This window comes from Lampetra fluviatilis, chromosome 12 (assembly GCF_964198595.1).
Source record: "Lampetra fluviatilis chromosome 12, kcLamFluv1.1, whole genome shotgun sequence".
Taxonomy (NCBI): domain Eukaryota; kingdom Metazoa; phylum Chordata; class Hyperoartia; order Petromyzontiformes; family Petromyzontidae; genus Lampetra; species Lampetra fluviatilis.
In genome coordinates, this window is record NC_136286.1 from 2,484,611 (window position 1) to 2,506,407 (window position 21,797).

A 21,797-nucleotide genomic window follows, 5' to 3' on the forward strand; every position below is an offset into this window, starting at 1 on the left:
GACGTTGTTTTAGTGAGGACCGCCACCGTCTCGTATTCACCACCACAGTGCATTGCGGCTCTTGAAATATTGAGAGGTTCTTTTTGTTTACCGAATTAAAAAAAAAAGTATCTTGTTGTTCATTTGGTTTCCAATTCATGGTCATGGGGGTTGATTGTCCATACCTCACCACGCTGGTGCAAGTGTGTGTTGGTGTGTGTAGGGGGGGGGGGCGTCAAAAAGACCGACTCCGATATCACTCAGTGGCCAGGAATCCAACTCAAAGCTCCACGATATGTACAAAAAAAAACTTAACACATCCGTCAAGAAACACTGTGCGTGGCCTTAAACTAAATAGATCACGGGTGACGTTTCGGGCAATGGGCCTTCGTCTGCTTCTTCTTCATAGCACGTAGGACGGGCATTCCCCGAAACGTCGCATTATTGTATCGTTGTATTTTAAGGCCACGGCGTTGTTGACGAACGCGTTGCGCTTGTTGAGTTGAATTGTGCTTGTTGCCCCACTGTTGCTCCTCTCGAGGGCTCACAGAGACGAGGTATCTGGCATTTCAATGCGCCTACCTCTGGGACAGACGACAAATCAAACAAACAGCGAAACACAACAAAGTGCACGGCATGAGTTCAATCACGCGTGCCAAGAGCGATGCCTCCCCAACGTCGACTCGGCCCCAAACAAAAAAAACCCCGCCAACAACCGAATTTTTGAATTCGTAATCACCGGAACGCAAACAGGCGAACCGGTGAGACGAGTCGCCTCGGCGTGGTTCCGGCGCTACTGTATTCTGTACCCGGAGAGAATGTGTGGTGTCGTCGTCGCTTCTGACAATTGTCATTGGCACGCACGAATCGCGGTGGTTTTGGGTACAACTTGAAATGTCGATCTTGTCCAGGGGGGTTTGGAGTCGCGCGCGGCTCTGTAGGGAGCGCTTCTTGACCTTATTCACATCGCACTGCGGCTCTTGAAAGATTGAGTTGTTTTTTTTTGTTTTTGTTGACCGAATTCGAAAAAAAATGTCTCTTCTTGTTATTTTGGTTGCAGACCCCTGGCGTAGTCTGCCTATCCTGGTGAGGCCCTCATCCAGCAGTGGATTAACACAACGTTCTGTGCATGGACTGTATGAGTCCACCTCGGGCGTGTCCACCACCACCACCACTGCAGCTGCAGCTCACCTATTCCTGCCACCACTGACAAAGATCCCCCGTATAACCTTCAACAGACTGTTGGGGCAAGGGGGGGAGCGAGCGCCTATGAAAGCCGATACGGCACACAAGGGGGTTGGATGACCAGCACCACCCCCGGTCACCTTTGTCTCCCTTGCGGTGATGTTTACACACCGCACCGGGTATTGTACTCTTCTGAGGTTGAGTCGACTTAGGGGAGGCCCAGGACCGGTTCAGATGATCATCACTGGTGTTGTCCGTGAGCGGGAATCGAACTCGGCTCGCCGGGTTTGTAGCGCAGTGTAGCGCCACCACCACCACCAACTACGATGAGCACCACCACCACGACCAACGATCATCATCGACACCACCACGTACACAGCTATCGCCTCTGTCACCACCACCATTCACCCCCGACCGACCGCCCAGCGATTCTATGAATTGTCACGATTAGGATCCGGGTTCGGTTGAAATAATGTAACGTTGATGTCGCATATTTACAATCTCGTTTGTACAGTTGCGTGTCCTCGATTCGCCTATACGTGACGTGGGCACCACGCGTGTACGATCATTAATCATCGATTCCCACGCGCACGAGGCAATGCAGCGGGAGCTAAGACGTCAACGTGAATCGATAATTTGGTCATGATGCTGCTGTTGCGTTGGCAGTGGTGCACAAATAACAACAACAACAACACTCAGCAACATTCGTGAATAATCCTGTGTGGTCTTAAAATGATACAGGCGAACATTTGGGGCAATTGGCCCTTGTTCCACGGCGCGTACATAGAGAGGCCGAGAGTGATAGAGTGGATGGCAGGAGACTCAACGTTAATAGTGGTGAGAGATGGTGCAACATCCGTGTGTATATATGCAGCGTACGGTGCCTCGGTATATCTCGGTTTGGAAGTGGGCCCACTGCGCCACCCGCTGGTGGTGAAGACGTGGGATTGGTCTGGTGCACGGGACGAGGACGGCACTGATGACGGCTACAACCAGGATGTCATCGATAATCCATCACCCGTGTTCAATCCACTGCTGTAATGAAGCCACAATCAGTCTCGCAACTGCGTGCGAACTCATCGAAACGTTGCGTTCACCACGTATGTACACGTGTAAATTATAAATATATTTAAAAACAAAGATCCCCGTATATCCCGAACAAATTGTTGGGGCGAGTGCTGTAAGCGATAACTTATGAAGGTCGGCACAGGACACGAGGAGGTGAGTGGCCAGCACCACGCCCGGCCGCATTTGTCTCCCTAGTGGCGATGATGACACACCGCACCGGACACTCATTTGAGGCTGAGTAGCCCTATGAGAGGCCCAGGACCGGTTCAGATAATCGTCGCCGGTGTTGGCCCTGAGCGGGTTCGATTCCCGCCCCCATACATTGTATATATATAATCAAAGACATACGCCTCTCAAATTAGCCCACATAGAAGGTTGGGACGAGTGCTGTTAGCGAGCACATATTATTGTCACGAGATCATGACAAAAATGGATGAGTGTATCGTAAGCGGGTGAATTGATTTTAATCGACGTATCAATTCACCTTCATGCGTCTATTATTTAATTCATCCTTTAACCGAGCGTTCATATGCACGTGATTGTCTTAAAGCTTGTCCATTAAAAGCCTGGCTGCTGATGAGCCACTGAATGTCGAAACAGGCAAAGGACTTGCTGGCATTAAACTCGTGCTTCTGTAGAAACAAAAACATCACTCCCAGAAGGCCATTGTGACTCACGGGATGTGTAAAAATGTACTCTTGTATGTTTAATGTGGACGGCGAGGATATGGGCAGCAGACGTATTATCTGCGTTTTTATTTTGTCCTTTCAAAAGGTTTAGGATTTTACTCCAATCCCTTGCATTATGTGCCGGGGTGCGTTGTTGAGTGGTCACGTGGGATGGTTCGTGACCCTTACCGGTGACCCTACTGCCGGCCTGCGCTCACGGAGCGGCGTGTGCTGGGGTTTATGAGTCATCTGTGTAGCTTGCGTGCGCACTGCGCAGCCATCTGCATTGGTGAGATAAAGGGCGTCTCGGTGGGCTGCTGGCTTTACTTAATAGGTGCTCGCGAATGACGCTTATTGTAGCTACGGGCGTCGACAATACGAGCATCTCTGTCTCGACTACGTTTGCTGTGTACTCCACCGTGTGTACGTGTGTCCACGTGTGCGTATTTTGTTTCGGCCCGTGTGTTCGAATAACCAGGTGCACGTCGGCAAACGTGACCAAGTGACAGCGGCGGCAGTGATAGACACCTGCGGGCTCGGTTTCGTCGCAATGAGAAGTCATCAGCACTGTGTGGTCATTGATGCTCAACGCTGCCAGGTCTGTCTCTGGGAACCGCGTATGATGCGGAGTCGCCACTGCCACACTGTGGGGCAATTGAGCTTGGATAATGCCAAAGTATAAAAAAACAATCACATCAGTAACTTACGAGAAAACGTCACCCTAACAAAAAATGAATAATAGAGCGGGTTGCAAAGCCACAAGTTGCAAACATGAGATAAATATGTGTAAAAGGCAACACGGCCTCTGTGCATGTGAAGAAAAAAAATAACCCCATCAACATTCTCGGAAGAACTACATGTGGTCCCATCCCATTGTAGATACAACACGTAATTAACATGCGTGTAAATATCGAGCTGTGCTCGCACCTAAAGTAGTAGTTTTAGAGGCAGGCCTTGCTTTGGGACGTTTGCCCCATACCTTATTTGGGCGCCGTATTTTCTGCGTGGCAGAATTTGTACAGTGTCATCCTCTTCATCATCGCACCTCCGATGAGCACGGTTGGCTACGTACGGTGCGACAGAAGTTCAACATTCGTACATTGTGTGTGTGTGTGTGGAGTGATCTGACCACGTTGGTTTCGCGTGGGCACATCTACACAGACACGGGCACGCATGCTGTAGCAGAAACACGACGACGCAGGTTTGTTTATTCAGGACGGTATATTCCACACCCCCACCCCTGCCACCCCCAAATGTTTAACTTATTTCGCACCGTATCCAACCGTGATAATCGGAGGTGCGGGGAAGGAAAACAAACTGAGCACAAAAAAGCAGGTTATAAAGAAATTATCTTTCAACTCTAGATTTAAAAGCGCATAGCTCCAGTGGCTTCCTAATATCGGAAGGAAGAGCGTTCCAGACGGCCGCAGATGCGCATCTGAAAGCGTGCGATGCAGTGACCGTCTTTATTCGATGGCGAGCCAAAAGCGGCTGCTAGGATGAGCGGAGTTCGCGTGATGGGTTATGCTCCTTGATGAGATCAGCGAGGTATTGTGGCTCATTTGAGGCAAGCACTTTGTGTGTCATGAGTAATGGGTTGGCAGGGACGTCTGAGCAGTCTGGTAAACACGCAGGAGTGACGAGGAGACAATGGCCAACGCAATGAAAGCAAACATCTGAAGCGAAGGGGTTCGTTTCCATAATCAGGAATAAAACGTCAGTTTATAAGGGATGTTGCCTTGCGAGATTGTGAGAGATGGCTTGGCGAGGTCTTTCTTCATCCAGCAGTGGATACAATTATTGCTGCTCATGATGATTATTGAACATGAGGGGAGAACGGGTGATTATTTTTCATTCATGAAAGGCATGTATTTCAGTGCCCGCACCTCTGATTAGCACGGCCGGATACGTACGGTATGAAAGAAGTTCAACATACCTGCACCACCTGCACCAAAGACCTCTCGTGTAGCCTTAATAGACTCGCGGGGCAAGTGCTGTTAGCGAGCACCTATAAAGCCCGAAACGGTACGCATGGGAGTTGGTGGCCAGCACCACGCCCGAGCGCCTTTGTCTTCCCAGTGGCGATATTTATACACCGTGCCAGGTTCCTCATTTGTGGCTGAGTCGACCTAGGGGAGGCCCAGCACCGGTTCACCAATTTGTCACCGATGTTGGCCGTGAGCGGGAAATCGAACTCGGGTCGCCGGGTTCCTGGCGCAGCGCGCTAAAATCGCTCCGCCACCACCTCCACCACCTCCTTACGATGCTCGACTGCTCACGTCTACGGTAGTGGCGCTGGCTGCTGTTGCCCTCCCCGGGCGCCCGCAGCGCAGGAGCTGCACGAAGGCGGCTCTGAATTCGCGGTTGAGGGTCGCGTAGATGAGCGGGTTGAGCGCCGAGTTGGCGTAGCCGAGCCACAGCACCACGGCGAAGGCGTTCGCCTCCACCGAGGCTCCCGTGACGCCCTGGAAGGTGAACACGGTGAAGTATGGGAACCAGCACGTGACGAAGGCGCCCATCACCGCCGAGAGGGTGGCCGTGGCCTTGTGCTCCCTGAGCGCGGCCAGCGCAAGCGGCTGGTGGATTCTTCCTCCTCCTCTCCCTCCTCCTCCTGATTCGCCTGCTGCTGCTGCTGCTCCTCTGGGTCGTCCTCGGTCTTTAAATCCACCTCGCGTTTCCCCTCTTCCTCCTCCTCCTCCATTCTCTCTACCGTCTCCGCATATTGATCTTCCACCGACTATTCCTCCCTCCCCTCCCACTCCCCCTCTCGTACCTCCTCTCCCCCCATTACCTTCACCATTTCCTCCTCCCCTATCTCCCCCTCCGCCTCTCCTACCGTCTTCCCCCCCGTCTCTTCCAGCATCTCCTCTACCACCACCTCCGCCTCCTCCTCGTCGCCCCACCGTTGCGGCGCCTATTCTCCTGGCCTGCGCGCGAGCCACGACGAACACGCGGCTGTAGGTGAACAGCAAGAGAGCGAGGGGCACGTAGAAAGTCCCCGTGGCGTCGAAGAGGACGTATCCGCGGTTCAACTCGAACACGCAGCGATCGGCGGGGTCCCCGGGGCCCCTGTTCTGCGGGGTGCCGTCCTCCGTGTTCCAGCCCAGGTGCAGAGGAGGGAAGGACACGGCGAGGGACACTAGCCAGATGACGGCCAGGCTTGCCGCGACCCGCCCGCGGGTCACCCTGTGGGATAGCGCGGCGCACAGCCAGAAATGTCAGGCGCCATGGTGGCGAGATGTTAACTACATCGCCTGGCATGCAGGGGGTCGTGGGTTCAATCCCGACCCTGACACCTGTATATTTAGAGTTGCATGTCTCTCTCCCCGTGGTCGCGTGGATCTTTCTCCGGGTCCTCCGGGCTTTCTCCACGTTTATAAACACGCGTTCCGAGTATTTGGCTGCTATACATTTCCACATGATAAGCCAGGAAGTTGAGCTATTATTTGTGGCCAGGTCAATTCTAATAAAAGATTCATATTCTTAGGTTTTTTCGGTAAAGTCACGTAGGTAAAAAATTAAAATGTATTTATTATTTAAAAAAAATTTACCTACGTGACTTTACCGAAAAAACCTAAGAATATGAATCCTTGCAGTCACGAAAGCTTCAAATCTAGAATCTAATAAAAGAGCTATATAGCTCAGTGGGCCCTACCTGGTAAAATAAAAATAGTGTTTGTGTTTACTTTTAGATGTGAGGTCTCGGGCGCCGAGAGGTGGAGGCCACGTGGCCCAGAGGTAGGAGCGCTGAGCCGGAACCGTCGAACTCCTGGGTTCGAATCCAGGTTGCAGATTTATAATCGGGGTTTCTATTGTTGTGAGTTGAGCGTCTCAACTCGGCACACCAATCAATACAAATATTGTGCCTGTTACGAGTTGAAATTATCAACAATAATAATTATTATTCACATTCATTACAAACGTGAATATTAAAAAAACGATAGTCACAAAATTTGGTTTTGTACTTAATTTGCTTACATTTTTGCTCTAAAACAAATATATATATCGGGAGAATCTTGATTTGGAGCTTTCGTGACTGCAGGAATCCATACTTTTTGGTTCTTTCGGTAAAGTCACGTAGGTAGAAAATGATAGATCACGACGTTTCGATCGCAACACAAGCAATCGTCATCAGGTGGAACAACGACAGCAACAACAAAAACTGGTGTGGTTGTCCCACCTGATGACGATTGCTTGTGTTGCGATCAAAACGTCGTGGTCTATTATTTTTCTACCTACGTTACTTTACCGAAAGAACCAAAGAGTATACATCGGGAGGTCAGACTATCATGCGACAAACATTATTCTCAGTGGCAGAGCAAGTCAGAAATATTGCCCACTGGTGTGCTGACCAATGAAGGGAACTAAGTACGAGTTCTATGATATCAATTTCAGCCGGTTCGTTCTCTAACACGGGGTGGGGAGGATGGGGAGGGGAGGAGGGTTAACTGCTCTGCGAAAGATCCGGAAAAAACGCTTCGGTCTCAACGTACGGCGCCAATAGCGCAATGGGAATGCAATTGGGGTTATACGCGGAATTAGCGATATCTCTCGTAAATATGTATCAGACGAAAACCCGGGGCCGCACCTGCACGCGTAGGTGAACGGGGAGGACACGGCGCAGTAGCGATCCACGCCGATCGCCAGCAGGTGCAGGATGGAGGCCGTGCACAGCATCACGTCCGAGCTTGTGTAGACGTTGCAGAAGGAGGGCCCGAGAGGCCACGACGAGTGGAGCTCTGCGAAGGCCGAGAAGGGCAGCACCAGCACACCCAGGAGGAGGTCGGCCACCGCCAGCGACGCCGTGAAGCAGTTGGTGAGAGTGCGCAAGCGGCGCGTGAGCGCCACCGCCAGACACACGCATGCGTTGCCCGCGACCTGGTTTGGTCACGTGGCCCACAGCCGAGGTTGGATCCCAGTTTAGCAGATAGAGACATAAGGGGGGAGGGTGCGAGAAGGGTGCTCAGATCAGAGGCGGGTGAGGTATCATCTGGCATTTTACCCGGGGACTCCAAACAAAAACTCTAAACTATATTATTTATTTACCAGGTAAGTCCCACTGAGCTGTGTAGCTCTTTTTCAGAAGTGACCTGGCCACAAATGATCGCTCAACGAAGTGGCTCACCATGTGGACATCTATAGCAGCCAAACACTCTAAACGCATGTTGATACTTAATGTAGAGACAAAAACCGGAGGACCCGGAGAAAAATCCACACGCCCACGGGGAGAGAGACACGCAAACTCCAAATATAGAGCAGCAGGCGTCAGGGGTCGAAGCCACGACTCCAGCTCGTGGATATTTGTGACGTCCCCCAAACCTGCTTGGGATGCGAGGTGGGCGTAGAAGGAGTGGGTTCATGAACCCATCTGTGCGGACCGCGGAAGGTTATCTCTCCTCCTGTGTGGGGTTTTCGCTGAAATTCCTCGGGTTTCCTACCTGTCACGTGAAGCAAGCAAACCGCTCCTCATTCGTTTTTGAATGAGACTCAATTGAGGCTTCGTCCTGAAAATAATGACGCATTACTATTTACTCGGTAAATTACACGAGAAAGTAATTCATGTTACCGACGAAGGCGAATTCATAATCGAATAATAATCGTTATAATTCAGGGTCGCTAAACAATTCAAGATCTCGCCACATACGACATCCACCTCTGATTAGCACGGTTGGCGACGTACGGTGCGAAATAATTCCAACACGCATACAGTTACACGAAAAGAAAATAATCCATTGTTGTCCGTAACGTGAGTGTAAAATCTATTTCATGAATTAAATGTTTTCTTCATATATATTTATACTAGCACTCCGCACTTGCTTTGGACGTGATCATCCGTCCGTCCCTCTCTCTCTCCAACAAGCCAGCAAAAGTTCGTTTTTTCTTCAAATATGGTATTATGATAGCAACATTTGAAAGGAGCATCCCAAAAATAATGTCCGCTTCGGGCCCCTCTATGCATGGGTTAATGGGCAAGCACCACCGCCACCATCGACCACTGCGCGGACCAACCGTGGCGAAGATGAGCGTCACCAGGGAGGTGGCGATGACGGCCCGCTGCAGAGGCGGGTGTTTCCAGCACCCTCCGAGGGTGCAGTTCAACAACGAGGCCACATCGACATCACCACCGTCACCACCGTCACCACCACCGTCACCTTCACGTATCTGCATGGCAGCGAGCACAGAGGCCCCCAGACCTGGGCGCGAGTCTCCCTCCCTGCACGCGCGCGGTGGGTGTCCACGGGAGGAGGGGGGGACACCGGGGTAGGTGGATCATGTAAGGATGGTCGGATAGGGTGGATCGCCCATTCCAAGTCTAGCGAGTTCCTCCTTATGAACGGCAGTGCCCTTCCCCACTCCCTGCCCCCTCCCCCACTGCTGTGCCCCCCCCCCCCATTTGGAGGCAGGATCCTCACGATGGCTGGGGATGCATTTGCGTTGCAGCTTAAGAGGTCTTTCCGCACAGGACGATGCCAGTGGATCATCATGGTGAGGCCTGGCTACCCAGGAAAGCTTCACTGAGCCTCGTGGAAGGCCCTGCCAAGTGTTCACAGTTGGGTGCGATGTTGCTTCAACATCCACACATATGAGTGTACTCCCCAATAGAGTAATTTAGACACAAGAGTTTCAACACTGGGATGTTTGGCCAATATCAAGTTACATTTCATATTTTCATAACGATTGTATTATGATGCGCGGAAACCGGAGAACCCGGGGAACCCACGCAAAACACGGGGGGGTGGGGGGCGGGGGGGATACAAACTCTGCGCAGTCAGAAAGGCGCCCAAGTCGGGAAGCGAACCTAGGTCCTTCTTGCTATGACGCACAAACAAGTGTCACCACTGGGCCATTCGTTACTCGAGGGCCCTGCGCAGGATTATAACACCGCACTGCCAAGCCACGGTGCTCGCTTAGGGCAGACCCTCCCCTTCGTGTGCAGTGGAAATTCCACGTTCACGTGACAGGACACAGTCTGCCCTTAACGCAAGCTCTGACTTTTCCGCATGATGTCCATGCTAGCTGCCCACCCCAGATTCAAGGATGATGATGATGATACTGAGGATGATGCCGCTGAATATCACTATTGTCGATGATGATACTCCTGATACGGATGCTGCTGCTGATAACACTGTGTAACACAAGTTTTTGTTCCTGGGTAGTAAGTGTTATTTCCTAATTGCTTATGCCTCAAAAGTCCAGAAAATGGCTATTATTCCCCACAAATTTTGCTATTGTGACCAGGACAGTGATATTTAGAAATGTAACTATTTTCAATGAGAAAACCGCGATTTTGTGTCTTTTCGTTCACATAAAGTCAGAAGAAAAAAAAACATATGAATACAAATAAAAATGTATTTATACTAAAGTAATGCAAAAATTACAAAAGATTTATAACACCAAGGCACACTACCACAGGCGGAACTGGCCACAGCGGACCGAGTTCTCTGTGGGGAGGAACAATCTCGAAAAACTACTCACTTCTATATCTTTTGTAGTCATTTTAGTATTACTTTAGTATAAATACATGTTAATTTTGATTCATATCTTGTTGTTTTCTGACTTTACGTGAACGAAAAGACACAAATTCGCCCGTTTTCTCATTGAAAATAGTTACATTTCAAAATATCACTGTCTTGGTCACATAAGCAATTACGAAATAACATTTACGACCCAGGAACAAAAATGTGTTACATAGTGTAATGTTATTGCTGCTGCCAATAATGATTATGATGCTGCTGCTATTGATGCTGATGATGATATTGATGTTGCTGACGATGATGACCTCGATCGCTTTGATTCTATCCACCAAGTCGCTTACTTTTCCCAGCTTCGGCCAAGTGAAAATTAGTTTAAGTTAATCGCTTAACGACTGAGGATTACGCCGCTGTGTCGTCAGTTCTGCTGATGGTGATTGTTAGCGCTCCGTCCTTTATAAGCGAGCCCCCGGGTGTGCGCGTCGCGTCTCAACCCGACAGGTCTCACGAGGCAACGCTGACCGGTTCGATTCCCCTCCCCTCTCAGTCCACCGGGCTCTTCGCTGTCAGGGGTCGCAAAACACCCCACTCCACTCTCGCAGCGTATCCCCTGTCCACCACTCTCATATCCCCCTGCTGGTGTCACCGAGAGCCCCCTTACCCCCCCACCCCTTTCCCCTGCCCCCGAGAGAGATGAAGCCATCAACAACAACACCATCGTCCTCATGGCCACAATGGAACATTTGGGGCTGAATCCTAACGGGACGTGGCACAGCGAGGAGGTGATGATGGGGAGTGGAGGGGAGGGACGGACGTTGTGTTTTTAATTACACTTGCTGAACACAGGTCCAATTGCTTTTGAGGTGAAGCGACCAGCGACAAACAGCACTCTTGATCTCACAGCAGGTAAGAACCAACGCACGTTTCTCGAACCGGAGAAGGTTACAATGGACATATTTGGGGAAATAGCCGATGGGAGAGGATTCTAAAGTGGAGCCGTGTGAAGAAGAGTATCGGAGTGCTGTGTGCGATAGTGGAGCACTTATGGAACTCTTTCCGATACTAGGAAGCCACTGGAGCTATGCACTTTTAAATCTAGGTTGAATTATTTTTTTAATCTAAGACTGCTTTTTGTGATTAGTTTGTTGTCCTTCCCGCCGCCCCTCCGATTAGCACGGTTGGCTACGTACGGTACGAAATACGTCCAACATCCTGTACACGGACACACCGCGTGTCGGGAGCGACGAGCGTGTGTTCGTGGGCGCGTTCCAACGAGAAGCCACGGCGACGAGATGTTAACGACGTCGCGTGGTATACAGGAGGTCGTGCATTTGGGGGCACTTTCCAACGGGAAATCTCTGAGCCCAGAGTAAATATCTCTCTTTGTCGGTACCACCTGCAGGGGGTGGCGTAACTTTAGTGGTTCCGATTTCTTTACGTGGCAATAAACAGTGAATTATGTGAAAACTATTTGAAACGAGTGGGGTTATCAAATAATTAAGTCGTATTAGCCATGTACATTTATAGGAACATCAAAAGGTTTTTGCAGCCTTAGGTGGTATCAGTTTTCTGTTGTGGCCCATGGACTGACGGTTTCGTCCAGGGGACGCCAACCTGCGGCTCTGGAGCTGAACGCGGCTCTTTGGCTGCCCCCCCTGGCGACTCTTTGGCTTCCCTCTTGCGGCGCTTTGGCCTCCCCCTTAGGGGGCAGCCCTTTGGGGGCAGCAGTTGAAAATAAGTATAACCCGTAAAAACAAAGTTTTTCACTATAAATCCTTTATATGCGTGGCGGCTAGAGTCCTCTCGTCCTCTGGCTTGAGATGGCTGCCACCTATGGGTCAGATGATTGCATTGCACCATTAAGCAATTGGTAATTAAATATAATATTTTTGTCCTAAAAAGTGTAAAATTTTGGAAAAAAATTTTCACGAACATTAATTGTCACGCACAACGAGTCTGTGTGGAAAATGTCAGCTCGATTGGATCACGGGAAGTGGGTTAAAAAACGACCGAAAGATTTGCACGGTCGTAAGCACGCAAGCAAGCAAGCGAACTTAAGAAAAAGGATTTTAAAAACAACAACCCGTCAATCTTAAACGTAATTTAACGTAGAGATAACACTGGTCAACAAACAACATTTTTTTTTCTGGCCTGGACTTTTGCAGCTGTTTTAGACTAATTTCAGGGTGCTGATTCCAAATCTGATCTCATATTTGCTCTATCACATCTCATTTTTATGCTATCGGCATACCCCATTTTCATTGATTTTACCCGAAATTAACTCTGTCACTTATGATTGCAAGTTGTTGCGAGTCAGTGACTGCTTTAGTGTTAAAACATGGTGCTGTATTTTTAGGATAGTGTGTTTATAATATAATTTTATGTAGATATCCACATTTATTTAATATTTTTCTTCTGCAGTTTTTATTGAAAATGCAATATTTGATATCTCAAAAACTGATGCCAGATTTGGAATCAGCACCCCAAAATGACATTAAACCCGTTGGAATACCTTATGCCAGAAAAAGTTTGTTGACCAGTGTAATTGATCAAATATGGCAGTGAATGGGTCACTACGGAATGTATTTGTGACGACAAAATGTACAACAGTCAAACTGTATTGTTAAAGAATAACTCTTTGAGTAAGAATGTGCTGTCAACTGCTATATACCTGCTGCTGTGTTTGTGTACGAAAAAGTGTTTCTTCTTATTCTTGGAAAGGTTGCCGATCCCTGGTTTAGTCCGATACGTGAACCTCTCACTGTACGTGTGCGCCCGCTTGTACACGCGTGCGCAACATAATTCCCTCAACACAAATCCCTCAACACAATTCCCCCAACACAAATCCCTCAACACAATTCCCCCAACACAAATGCCCCAACAAAAATCCCTCAACGCGGCCGCATGATGCTCCGCACGGAAGCTCACAAATTAGTTTTTTCTACAATCACACTTGTCAACCCCTTACCTTATTATAGACCAATTCAGACCTTATTGGTCACCCCGTGCCCTTATAAATCTCAACGTTCATCCTACAAAGTCCCATCACAAGGGAGAATCACAAACAAATAGACAAAAAAAAATTTCCCCGTATTGAAACGGCTGTACGCCGTATGGACCTGAAAGCTCAATATCCCTGTACAAGGGGGTAAACCATATGGGTTGACAGGTATGTACATTGTACCAAGACGTCCCATAGTATATATGGAGCCCCCGTGCCAATAATAACATTCGGCTAATCCAAGCAGTTTGTTGCAACAAGCCTAGCCCTGCTGATGAGAGTCATAAAGGTCGAACTCGGTTCAGAGTTTGCTCGTTTAAACAAAAGCTACTTGCTAATGTTGATCCGGAGAGCTAATACATGGGTTGACGGCCTGCATTTTAATGGTTATTATTTATATGGGGATACATTTAATAGTTAAGTTATATTAGGATAGACAGAATTGATTAACTACATTTGCAATTGTGATTTGTAACTTTCATCCTTACCCACGTATCCATAGTTAATTTTTTAACGTGGAATTGTATTGAGGCACTCTGTGCGTTGTCTTGGTGTGGTCTGGAACCTTTCTTGCTATTGTTTAGCTGCCTCGCCCAAGATTGGGAATTGGTGTCCTTATGCAATTTGGACTTATATAGTTGAAATATTTTACGTATTTTTTTCCAGTGATTTGTTTTCCTTTCCTATTGTTTGGTTGTTGTACATTTTCTGACCCGCCCCTACTGGACGGACATCCGGGACAAAACATACAAGATATTCACAGCTCATCGTATTTCTCCAGCATAAATACAAATCTCGTTCCTGGATGCATATCTCGTGTCTGGCTTAACACGACAGAGGCTCCCTTGTTTGTTGCGCTGGCTCGCCGGCTTGCTTTGTCGTCGGCGCGTGATCGCGAGGAAACAGCAGAATGTGGAAGCTCCCCTGGGGGTAAATTGCGGCACTCTCCCGCGTCTCTCTCTCTCTCTGTTGCGCGCGAGTCCCGGCGATTATCTCGCTCGGATGAGCGCGGGCGATAAACGCCTTCGGAGATCGCCCTCGATCCATGTAAATTGCTCCCTCCGCTCAGCAAGCGCACGCACGAGGGGCGGCTCGTCTCGAGTCCCCCACGAGCAGCGCCGCTAATTAACGCGTAATTACGGGTGTCGATGACTTGACTTGTGGATACGGAGGGGGGTAGGGGGGGAGATGGCAGATGCCGGGTGGAGGTGGAGGGGAGGGGGTGGTGGTGGTGACGGTGGGGTCCCCCCTCCACCCACCACCCCCCATCCTGGTCCCGTGCCCCCGCCCCCACCACCCCTCTGCTTCCCCAGGTGACCACTGCCCGCTTCTGCCCCAGTTCCCTGTGCCCCGTCCCAGGGGGATTCCGTCCAGAGGATGAATTTGATAAAAACGATGGTGATTGTGGTGGTGGTGGTTGGTGGTGGTGTTGAGGAAAGCGGTAGTGAACCGGTCCTGGACCTCCCTAGGTCGACTCAACCTCAAACTAGTACTTGGTGCGGTGTGTAAACATCGCCACTAGGGAGACAAAGGCGGCCGGGTGTGGCCCTGGCCATCCATCGCCTCGTGCGCCGTGTCGGCAGAGACGGATTAAGATTTTGTAGGCCACCTGGGCTACAGGGTACTGTGAGCTCCCCAGTAATATTTCCAAAAGGAAAACAAAGTTAAAGAAAAATAAAATGGTATTTTTACAAGGCTAACAACGAATAAAATTCAGCATTCACAAATTAAACAACTTTTCACTTCATCTCTGGAGGCCCTCCAGCTGGCGGAGGCCCCTGGGCTTGCAGCCCCTAAAGCCCCGTGCCTCTATCCGGCCCGGCGTGTCGGCCTTCATATGTGTCTCGCTAACAACACTTGCCCCAACAGCCTGCCACTGGGGAGACAAAGGCGGCCGGGCGTGATGCTCGCCACCTACCCCCTCGTGTGCGTGTCGGCCTTCATAGGTGCTCCTTAACAGCATTGCCCCTACAGTCTGTTAAGGCTATACGGGGGGATCTTTATCTTTGGTAGTGTGTGGTATTGCGATGGTGGGGTGTGGTTTGGTGGTGGTGGTGTGCGGTATGGCGATTGTGAGTATTCTTTGAACCAGGCTACAGTTTACATGATAGACTGCCAGTACACTCACCGAGGTTAAAAAACAGGCGACAGTTTACATTAGTGTTTTTGTTGTTTATTATTTTATTTGTATTTTTTATTCACTTCATTTTTTATTATTATTTTTCTATCTACGTGACTTTACCGAAAGAACCCAAGAATATTCATTCCTGCAGTCACGAAAGTTTTAAGTCAAGATAGTGAGTATGTTGATGAGGTAGTTGTATTTACACATCATCATTATATGAATGCACAATTCCCAACAAACACATCTTCACACTTACTACCCGAGATACAGCTGTGTAGACAAAGACAACATGCTCTGGTGATCGTCTTGATGTACTGAAGGCTTTGTTTAAAACCAGGTGAGATCATATTGAGACTAAACAAGGCGCGTTGAGACATGAGTGGAAGGCACCTTACCGATAAATGTAAATTATTATTATTAAACGCTTCTTTTGTAAGGGAGACCTCGGTCTCGAACCACAACAAATACAAGAACACGGACAGGTTCAAAGCCAGCAATTTCACGTTTAAAGCACTACGAGAGTAGTTAAACAGGACTCGCGTATTAAAATGCACACGGAAGACTACGATAAAACAGTGCTCGGGTACAACGCGTGAAAAATTTGAGGATTAAAAGTTATGAAATTTGTTTTGACACGGAGCAGTAGGCGTAGCGTGGTTTGGCATAGGTTCTGGTACAAATAATTAAATATCCTTCCCTCCCCTTCCTCCCATCACATCACCTCCCTCCCTCCCATTCCCTCCCTCCCATTCCCTCCCTCCCATTCCCTCCCTCCCATTCCCTCCCTCCTATTCCCTCCCTCCCATTCCCTACCTCCCATTCCCTCCCTCCCATTCCCTACCTCCCATTCCCTACCTCCCCTCTATTCGTAATCCGGCACCTGGGACCCTCTGGAAACTGCGGGGCCCAATTGCAGTTTCACAACCACTGGGGGGCACCACGCAGATTGTGCCCGAATCTTCACAGATGGACACGCTCGGTCCTCTGCCCTTTGTTTCGGAGGAATTGAAGTCGCCAGATTTCCCATCTCCAGGGAAGGAGATTGATTGGGTCTCTGGGTCCGCCCCCCCTCCTTCACCAGACCGAGCAGGCATTTTTTTCAGATGCCAGAGGAGCCGAGGAGTGGAACATTAAACATCGCATTCCTCTCCGCGCGTCGTCATAATCGCAACCACCAGCACCATCATCACAACCACCAACCCCATCGCGTCTCCCTCTGCTCCACCCCCTGGCGCGCGTATAAAGGCACGAGGTGTTTGTCTCCTGCCCAGCACCCAGTGTTTGTCCCCTGCTATCTCCTAGTGGATCTCTCAGTGACGAACCTCCCCGTGGATTCTCTGCGCGTGCGTCTCTGCTTCGCCATGGCTCTCCGAGGCTACCTGCTCCTGCTGCTGGTTATGCTGTCCGTGTGCCTGGGTACGTACACAGACTTTGTTTACACCCCCACCCCCAACACCACTCGGACACAACGCAGGCAGAGTGTAACACACGACCTGTACTAATGTTCACGTGCCTGCCTTAATAGGCGCTCGCTAACACAGCGCTTGCCCGAGGCAGTAAGTGTGTGTGTTGACTTGGAGGTCGAAACGAGACAGGCGTGTGACTTGTGTCTGGTTTATGTAATAAACACGTGTTTCCTTCTGCCGGGACAAGTTCGTGCTGGTTGATGTGGATCGTGATGTGTAGTCACACTTACGTCACACCCAGTGCTACGGTGCGTCTCTGCCCGACTGTGTCGCCATCAGCAGGCATGGTCCATCCACTGCTGGATGGAGGCGTCTTCCCCAAGCCACCAGCCGCCACCACATCTCACAATCCTTGCGATGTGATAATCCACCTCGCGGTGTGGCCGCGTGTGCCGTGAATGTGTGTTGTTCGAGGTGGTGTTTCTACAATTCATGTTTTGTATTGTACGCTCTCGCGTGCTTGTGTGTGTGTCTGGGGAGCGGTAGTGCAGTGGTTAACGCACCGCACTACGTACTCAAGTTTACACACCGCAACATGTACGAATTTGAGGCTGAGTCGACCTAGGACCGATTCAGATGATCGTCACTGGTGTTGGCCATTAGCGGGAATCGAACTCGGGACGCTGGTTTCGTAGCGCGGCGCGCTAACCACTACATTACCGCTCCCCACACACACGAACACAACAACCGGCATGTGCCACTCAGTGGCAGAGACGTCACGTTGAGCCCCCTCGATCCGGCTCAACAAAAGCTGTTTCGGCATGCGGTGTCTGGGCATGCGGGCTACATGACCCAGCCAACGCAGACTTGCCTGCCGGAGGAGCTCACCGATTGGACTTTCTTTCAGATCTTTCAAGGATTTGTGAGCTTCTCACACAATCCAGCCTAGTTAAACTCAGGATGGATGTTTCTATCTGGCGAAGATGTAGCATGGGGGGGGGGGGGGGGGGTCCACGTTTGGGAAGCATCGAGAGGGAAGAAGGGAGGGCATGACCGTGGCCGAGAAGACCCGAAGCTTCGTGTGTTACGCAGTCGCTCGACTGATTCAGAGCGATACCTCTGCTGTCAAACCCGAGCCGGTCATGAGGACACTGCCCATGTATGGAAAACTCTCCACTCTCTCTAGAGAACTTCCCCATCAACAATTGGGAGTTGTGGGGGTGGAATGTTTGATGGCACAAAATACCCGTGCAGGTGCTTAGTTTTCGTGGGGCTGATGGTAAGGCCCCACCTCTTGGTGGCCCGCTCCAGGTTCAGCAGCAGCACCTCCAACTCCTCCTCTGAGTGAGCAGCAATCACCAGATCATCAGCATATATAACGTGGTTGACCAACAGGGAGCAATCCCTTGACGGCACCCGGGCCGTAGAGGGGAGGCCCAGGACCGGTTCAGATATTCGTCACTGGTGTTGGCCGTGAGCGACAATCGAACCCTAGTCGCCAGGTTCGTGGTGCAGCACGCTAACCGCTACACGACCGCTCCCCACACACCCATACATACACACTTACATACACACACATACACACGTACATACACACGCATACATACGTACATACATTATGTCACGAAACACTCCGGAGCCGCAGGTCGCCGACCCCTGCGCTAGACACTTGATATGCTCTTCACAACTGTGCGTATGGGATTACATGCGAACCAACAAATATCATGTTAGTATAATCTGTTATGGTGACTGGCTCTTTCAAGTATTAGTTTGATTTATCTCTCCAGTTTTAACAAACCGCATACAACAATAAAAGATGGGGTTGTGGGGGGAGAGGAAGGGGACTTGGGCCAGACCAATGAGACAGGATGAAGTAATAGTGTGTTTAGACTGCCGTTTGTTATAAATCCCTGCTGTTTATGAGCACCTATGAAGAACGGTACAGCACACGAGAGGGTGGTGTGGACAGCACCAAGCCTGGCCGCCTTTGCCTTCCCTGTGCTAACGTTTACACACCGCACCAGACATTCATTAGAGGCTGAGTTGACTCAGGGGGAGAAGCCCAGGACCAGTTCACCGCTGTGCCTGGCGTGCCTAAATGTAACATTCTGACCCCGTGCCCCAACTGGGACATCTGTGAATAAGAGCTTCATGGCTCACCGGATTCCTCGAGTCTAAATACAGATTCTGACGAGTATTCTGATTCTAAGCGTGTATGTCTTTGTCACCACTGTGCGTATATCATGCTCGCCTTATCTGTGCAATTCCTGTCTATGCATCTATGTAATGCCTCTGTGTGTGTGTGTCTGTAGGTCATGCGTGCCTGTCTGTCTGTCTGCATGACTCTCTTGTTGTGCCCGTGTGACATGTCTGTCCGTCTGACTACAGATTTCGCTGCCTCCCAGAACGAGGTTCCAGGAACGACGCAGGAGGTATGGGCTCCTGCCAAATCTGCCCACCACCGTCGGTCATAATCATCAACTCCGGCGTTATCCTTCAGGATCATCATCAATGTCATCGTCACTGCGATTAATCACCATCATATAATGGTCAACAATATCCGGCCGGGTAGAGAGATCGGCTCGCGTCAGAAGGTTGTGAGTTTCAATTCCTGTTTGGGGCGGTGGGGGGATTAATCATGCCATCATCCCAGGGTCGATAAACTTGGTATCAATTTGAGGTACAGACACCTGGCAAAGGAATGTGGAGATTTCCACCAATGGCTCAGGGCTGTAGACGCGAGATGAACACCAGCCCTCAGTGCTCATTTTAGCTGAAGATCCCTTGGACACCATCATTATTACTGCCATCATCAACCACCATCATAACGTCATAACATCATCATGTATAATGCCTAATGGTCGCTGTGTTCGCCCTTCTCCGCGCTCATCGTCGTGCCACGAGTCGTTGCTGCCGTCGGTGTGACTGTCGCGTTCATCGTCGTCGGTGTTGCTGTTGTCTTCCTCGGGTGCTCAGTTGGACTGCGAGCGTTACTCACGACGCTGCACGCGGAACTACCTCCCCGTGTGCGGCACGGACGGGAAGACCTACCCCAACAGCTGCATGCTCTGCTACATGAACTGGTGCGTGCGGGGCTCGGGGGCCAGATGGGGGGAGGCGCGTGGGAAGGGGGGCAGCGACGTGGACATTTTTCGGTCCCACCATGAATATTGACCGAACGCAGAGCCCAGGGCGTGTCACTCAGACAGGTGGAGAACCACGGGCAGCGATGGAGAGCGTCGAACGCAGAGATCTGGGGGCAGGTGGAGCGAGGCAAACCCAGTGGGACGGAGATGGGCAGAGAAGGCCACACAAAAGGAAGACGGAGAGTCGTGTATGGTTTACAGATCGTTTTCTGGGCCCCAAATAAGCGGGGGTTGGGGCGGGCTCCCTGTGTACATACACACGCAGCACAGCGTAAACATGGTACTGGTTTAACATTCTGGTGGGCTGGGGTTATAAGAGTGCCGCGGTAACGAGATGTTAACTACCTCGCCTGGTATACAGGAGGGCATGGGTTCGACCCCGACGCCTGTATATTTGGAGCTTGCATGTTTTCCCTATGATCGCGTGGATTTTTCTCCGGGTCCTCCGATTTTTATCTCCACATTTATAAACATGCGTATTTGGCTGCTTTCAATACCCATATGATAAGCCACCTCATTTGCCTATCATTTGTGGCCAGGTCGCTTCTGAAAAAGAGCTGTATAGCTCCGTGCATCTTACCTGCTAAAATAAAAAAAAATATAGATTGATCATTTAGCTTAATAATTTGCCCTTAGTGGATGCGATAGACGCAGACGTCTTGACACCCCAAGGCGTTCCTGACCTCGTGACCTCTCTCTCTGCGCAGGCTGTACTCTACCAAGGTGACCATGGCACACGAGGGGCTGTGTTGAACGCAGCGACCCGGATTCAAACCCTAATCCTGGCAAGATCCGGGGTCGGAGGAGCCATCGTGGAGATCAGCGTCCTGCATCGGCCGAAACCGCCTTCTGCCAGAGCCGATCGTCGACGTTATATTTGTCTTATTATAGTTGACATTATTACGTGAATGTAACCTCACAATAGTACCGTGTATGTGCATCTGACGATTGTGGATATAGAATATAACAAAAACAAATAAGCAGACAATATGCCCTTAGCTGTGTCTCCACATAAACAAATAAAAATGTTTTACACATCACGTCGGCCATGCGGCTCTTCCTTCTGGGAGCGCAACATTTCAACAGAATTGGTTCAACACAAGCAAAACTCTGGACCGGTTTCGACATTTAATGTCTCATCAGCAGTCGGGCTTTGTTTGAACCATTGCCGGTGAACTGGCAGATGCTTCTAGGCACTGACCCCCACACCCCCAACTCACCCTCTGTTAGATGTGCGACGCAAAGTTATATCACGCATTATGCAAAATATTTGCGTATTTATTTTATTATTTAAAATAAATGCACTCATTAACGAAGACATCGACCCAAAGCAAACGGCTCTTATCTTGGAGCTACATACCTCGGCTGTGTGTACGAGGCTTGTCCAACCTCCACTAAGCTTAATAATAAGAAAAAAAATTATGAATTTAAAGTTACCGCCAGGCATGCCGCTATTGCGCTCTGGTAGCATTACCGTGACGTTGCTCGTACATAAACGCATTTCATCTTTCGTACGTTGGGAAGTCGGATGGGCAATGTTGATGCGCTCATGTTGCAGTTGGTGAGTGGTGAACCTGGTGAATATCTGAAACACCGCTGCCAGTGAATGCTCGATGCGGGCAGGAGCATTGTTGTGCGTGCCACAGTTGGGGTTGTCGACTCGCAAGGAGAGTGATAGACCCGCAATGATGCCCACGGACCGGCACACAAACCCCCCTGTAACTCTCCGAGTAATGGAAGCGGGCAG

General features: G+C 50.0%; 2 protein-coding genes across 2 annotated transcripts; one reads left to right on the top strand and one right to left on the bottom strand.

The window, feature by feature from the left end:
- Nucleotides 1–5,158: 5,158 nt before the first annotated feature.
- On the bottom strand, nucleotides 5,159–9,068 carry LOC144935264 (histamine H2 receptor-like). Its single transcript, XM_078861834.1, has 4 exons — nucleotides 8,910–9,068; nucleotides 7,489–7,778; nucleotides 5,799–6,086; nucleotides 5,159–5,453 (listed from the first exon to the last, which is right to left on the bottom strand). Exons 1-4 carry the CDS (start codon nucleotides 9,066–9,068, stop codon nucleotides 5,159–5,161), a joined length of 1,032 nt encoding a protein of 343 aa, XP_078717960.1.
- Nucleotides 9,069–16,469: 7,401 nt separating this feature from the next.
- LOC144935037 (uncharacterized) lies at nucleotides 16,470–21,090 on the top strand. Its single transcript, XM_078861346.1, has 4 exons — nucleotides 16,470–16,914; nucleotides 19,293–19,336; nucleotides 19,881–19,987; nucleotides 20,758–21,090. Exons 1-4 carry the CDS (start codon nucleotides 16,602–16,604, stop codon nucleotides 20,801–20,803), a joined length of 510 nt encoding a protein of 169 aa, XP_078717472.1. The 5' UTR covers nucleotides 16,470–16,601; the 3' UTR covers nucleotides 20,804–21,090.
- Nucleotides 21,091–21,797: the final 707 nt, after the last annotated feature.

Bases quoted from the DNA above. Each gene is read 5' to 3' on its own strand.
- LOC144935037 (XM_078861346.1), top strand. From the start codon at position 16,602: ATGCCAGAGGAGCCGAGGAGTGGAACATTAAACATCGCATTCCTCTCC. The intron at 19,337-19,880 runs GTATGGGCTCCT...TCGGGTGCTCAG, and splicing joins TTCCAGGAACGACGCAGGAG to TTGGACTGCGAGCGTTACTC. The intron at 19,988-20,757 runs GTGCGTGCGGGG...CTCTCTGCGCAG, and splicing joins ATGCTCTGCTACATGAACTG to GCTGTACTCTACCAAGGTGA.
- LOC144935264 (XM_078861834.1), bottom strand. From the start codon at position 9,068: ATGCAGATACGTGAAGGTGACGGTGGTGGTGACGGTGGTGACGGTGGT. The intron at 7,779-8,909 runs GTTGGTCCGCGC...TGACCAAACCAG, and splicing joins TGACGCTCATCTTCGCCACG to GTCGCGGGCAACGCATGCGT. The intron at 6,087-7,488 runs GTGCGGCCCCGG...GCTATCCCACAG, and splicing joins CCGTTCACCTACGCGTGCAG to GGTGACCCGCGGGCGGGTCG.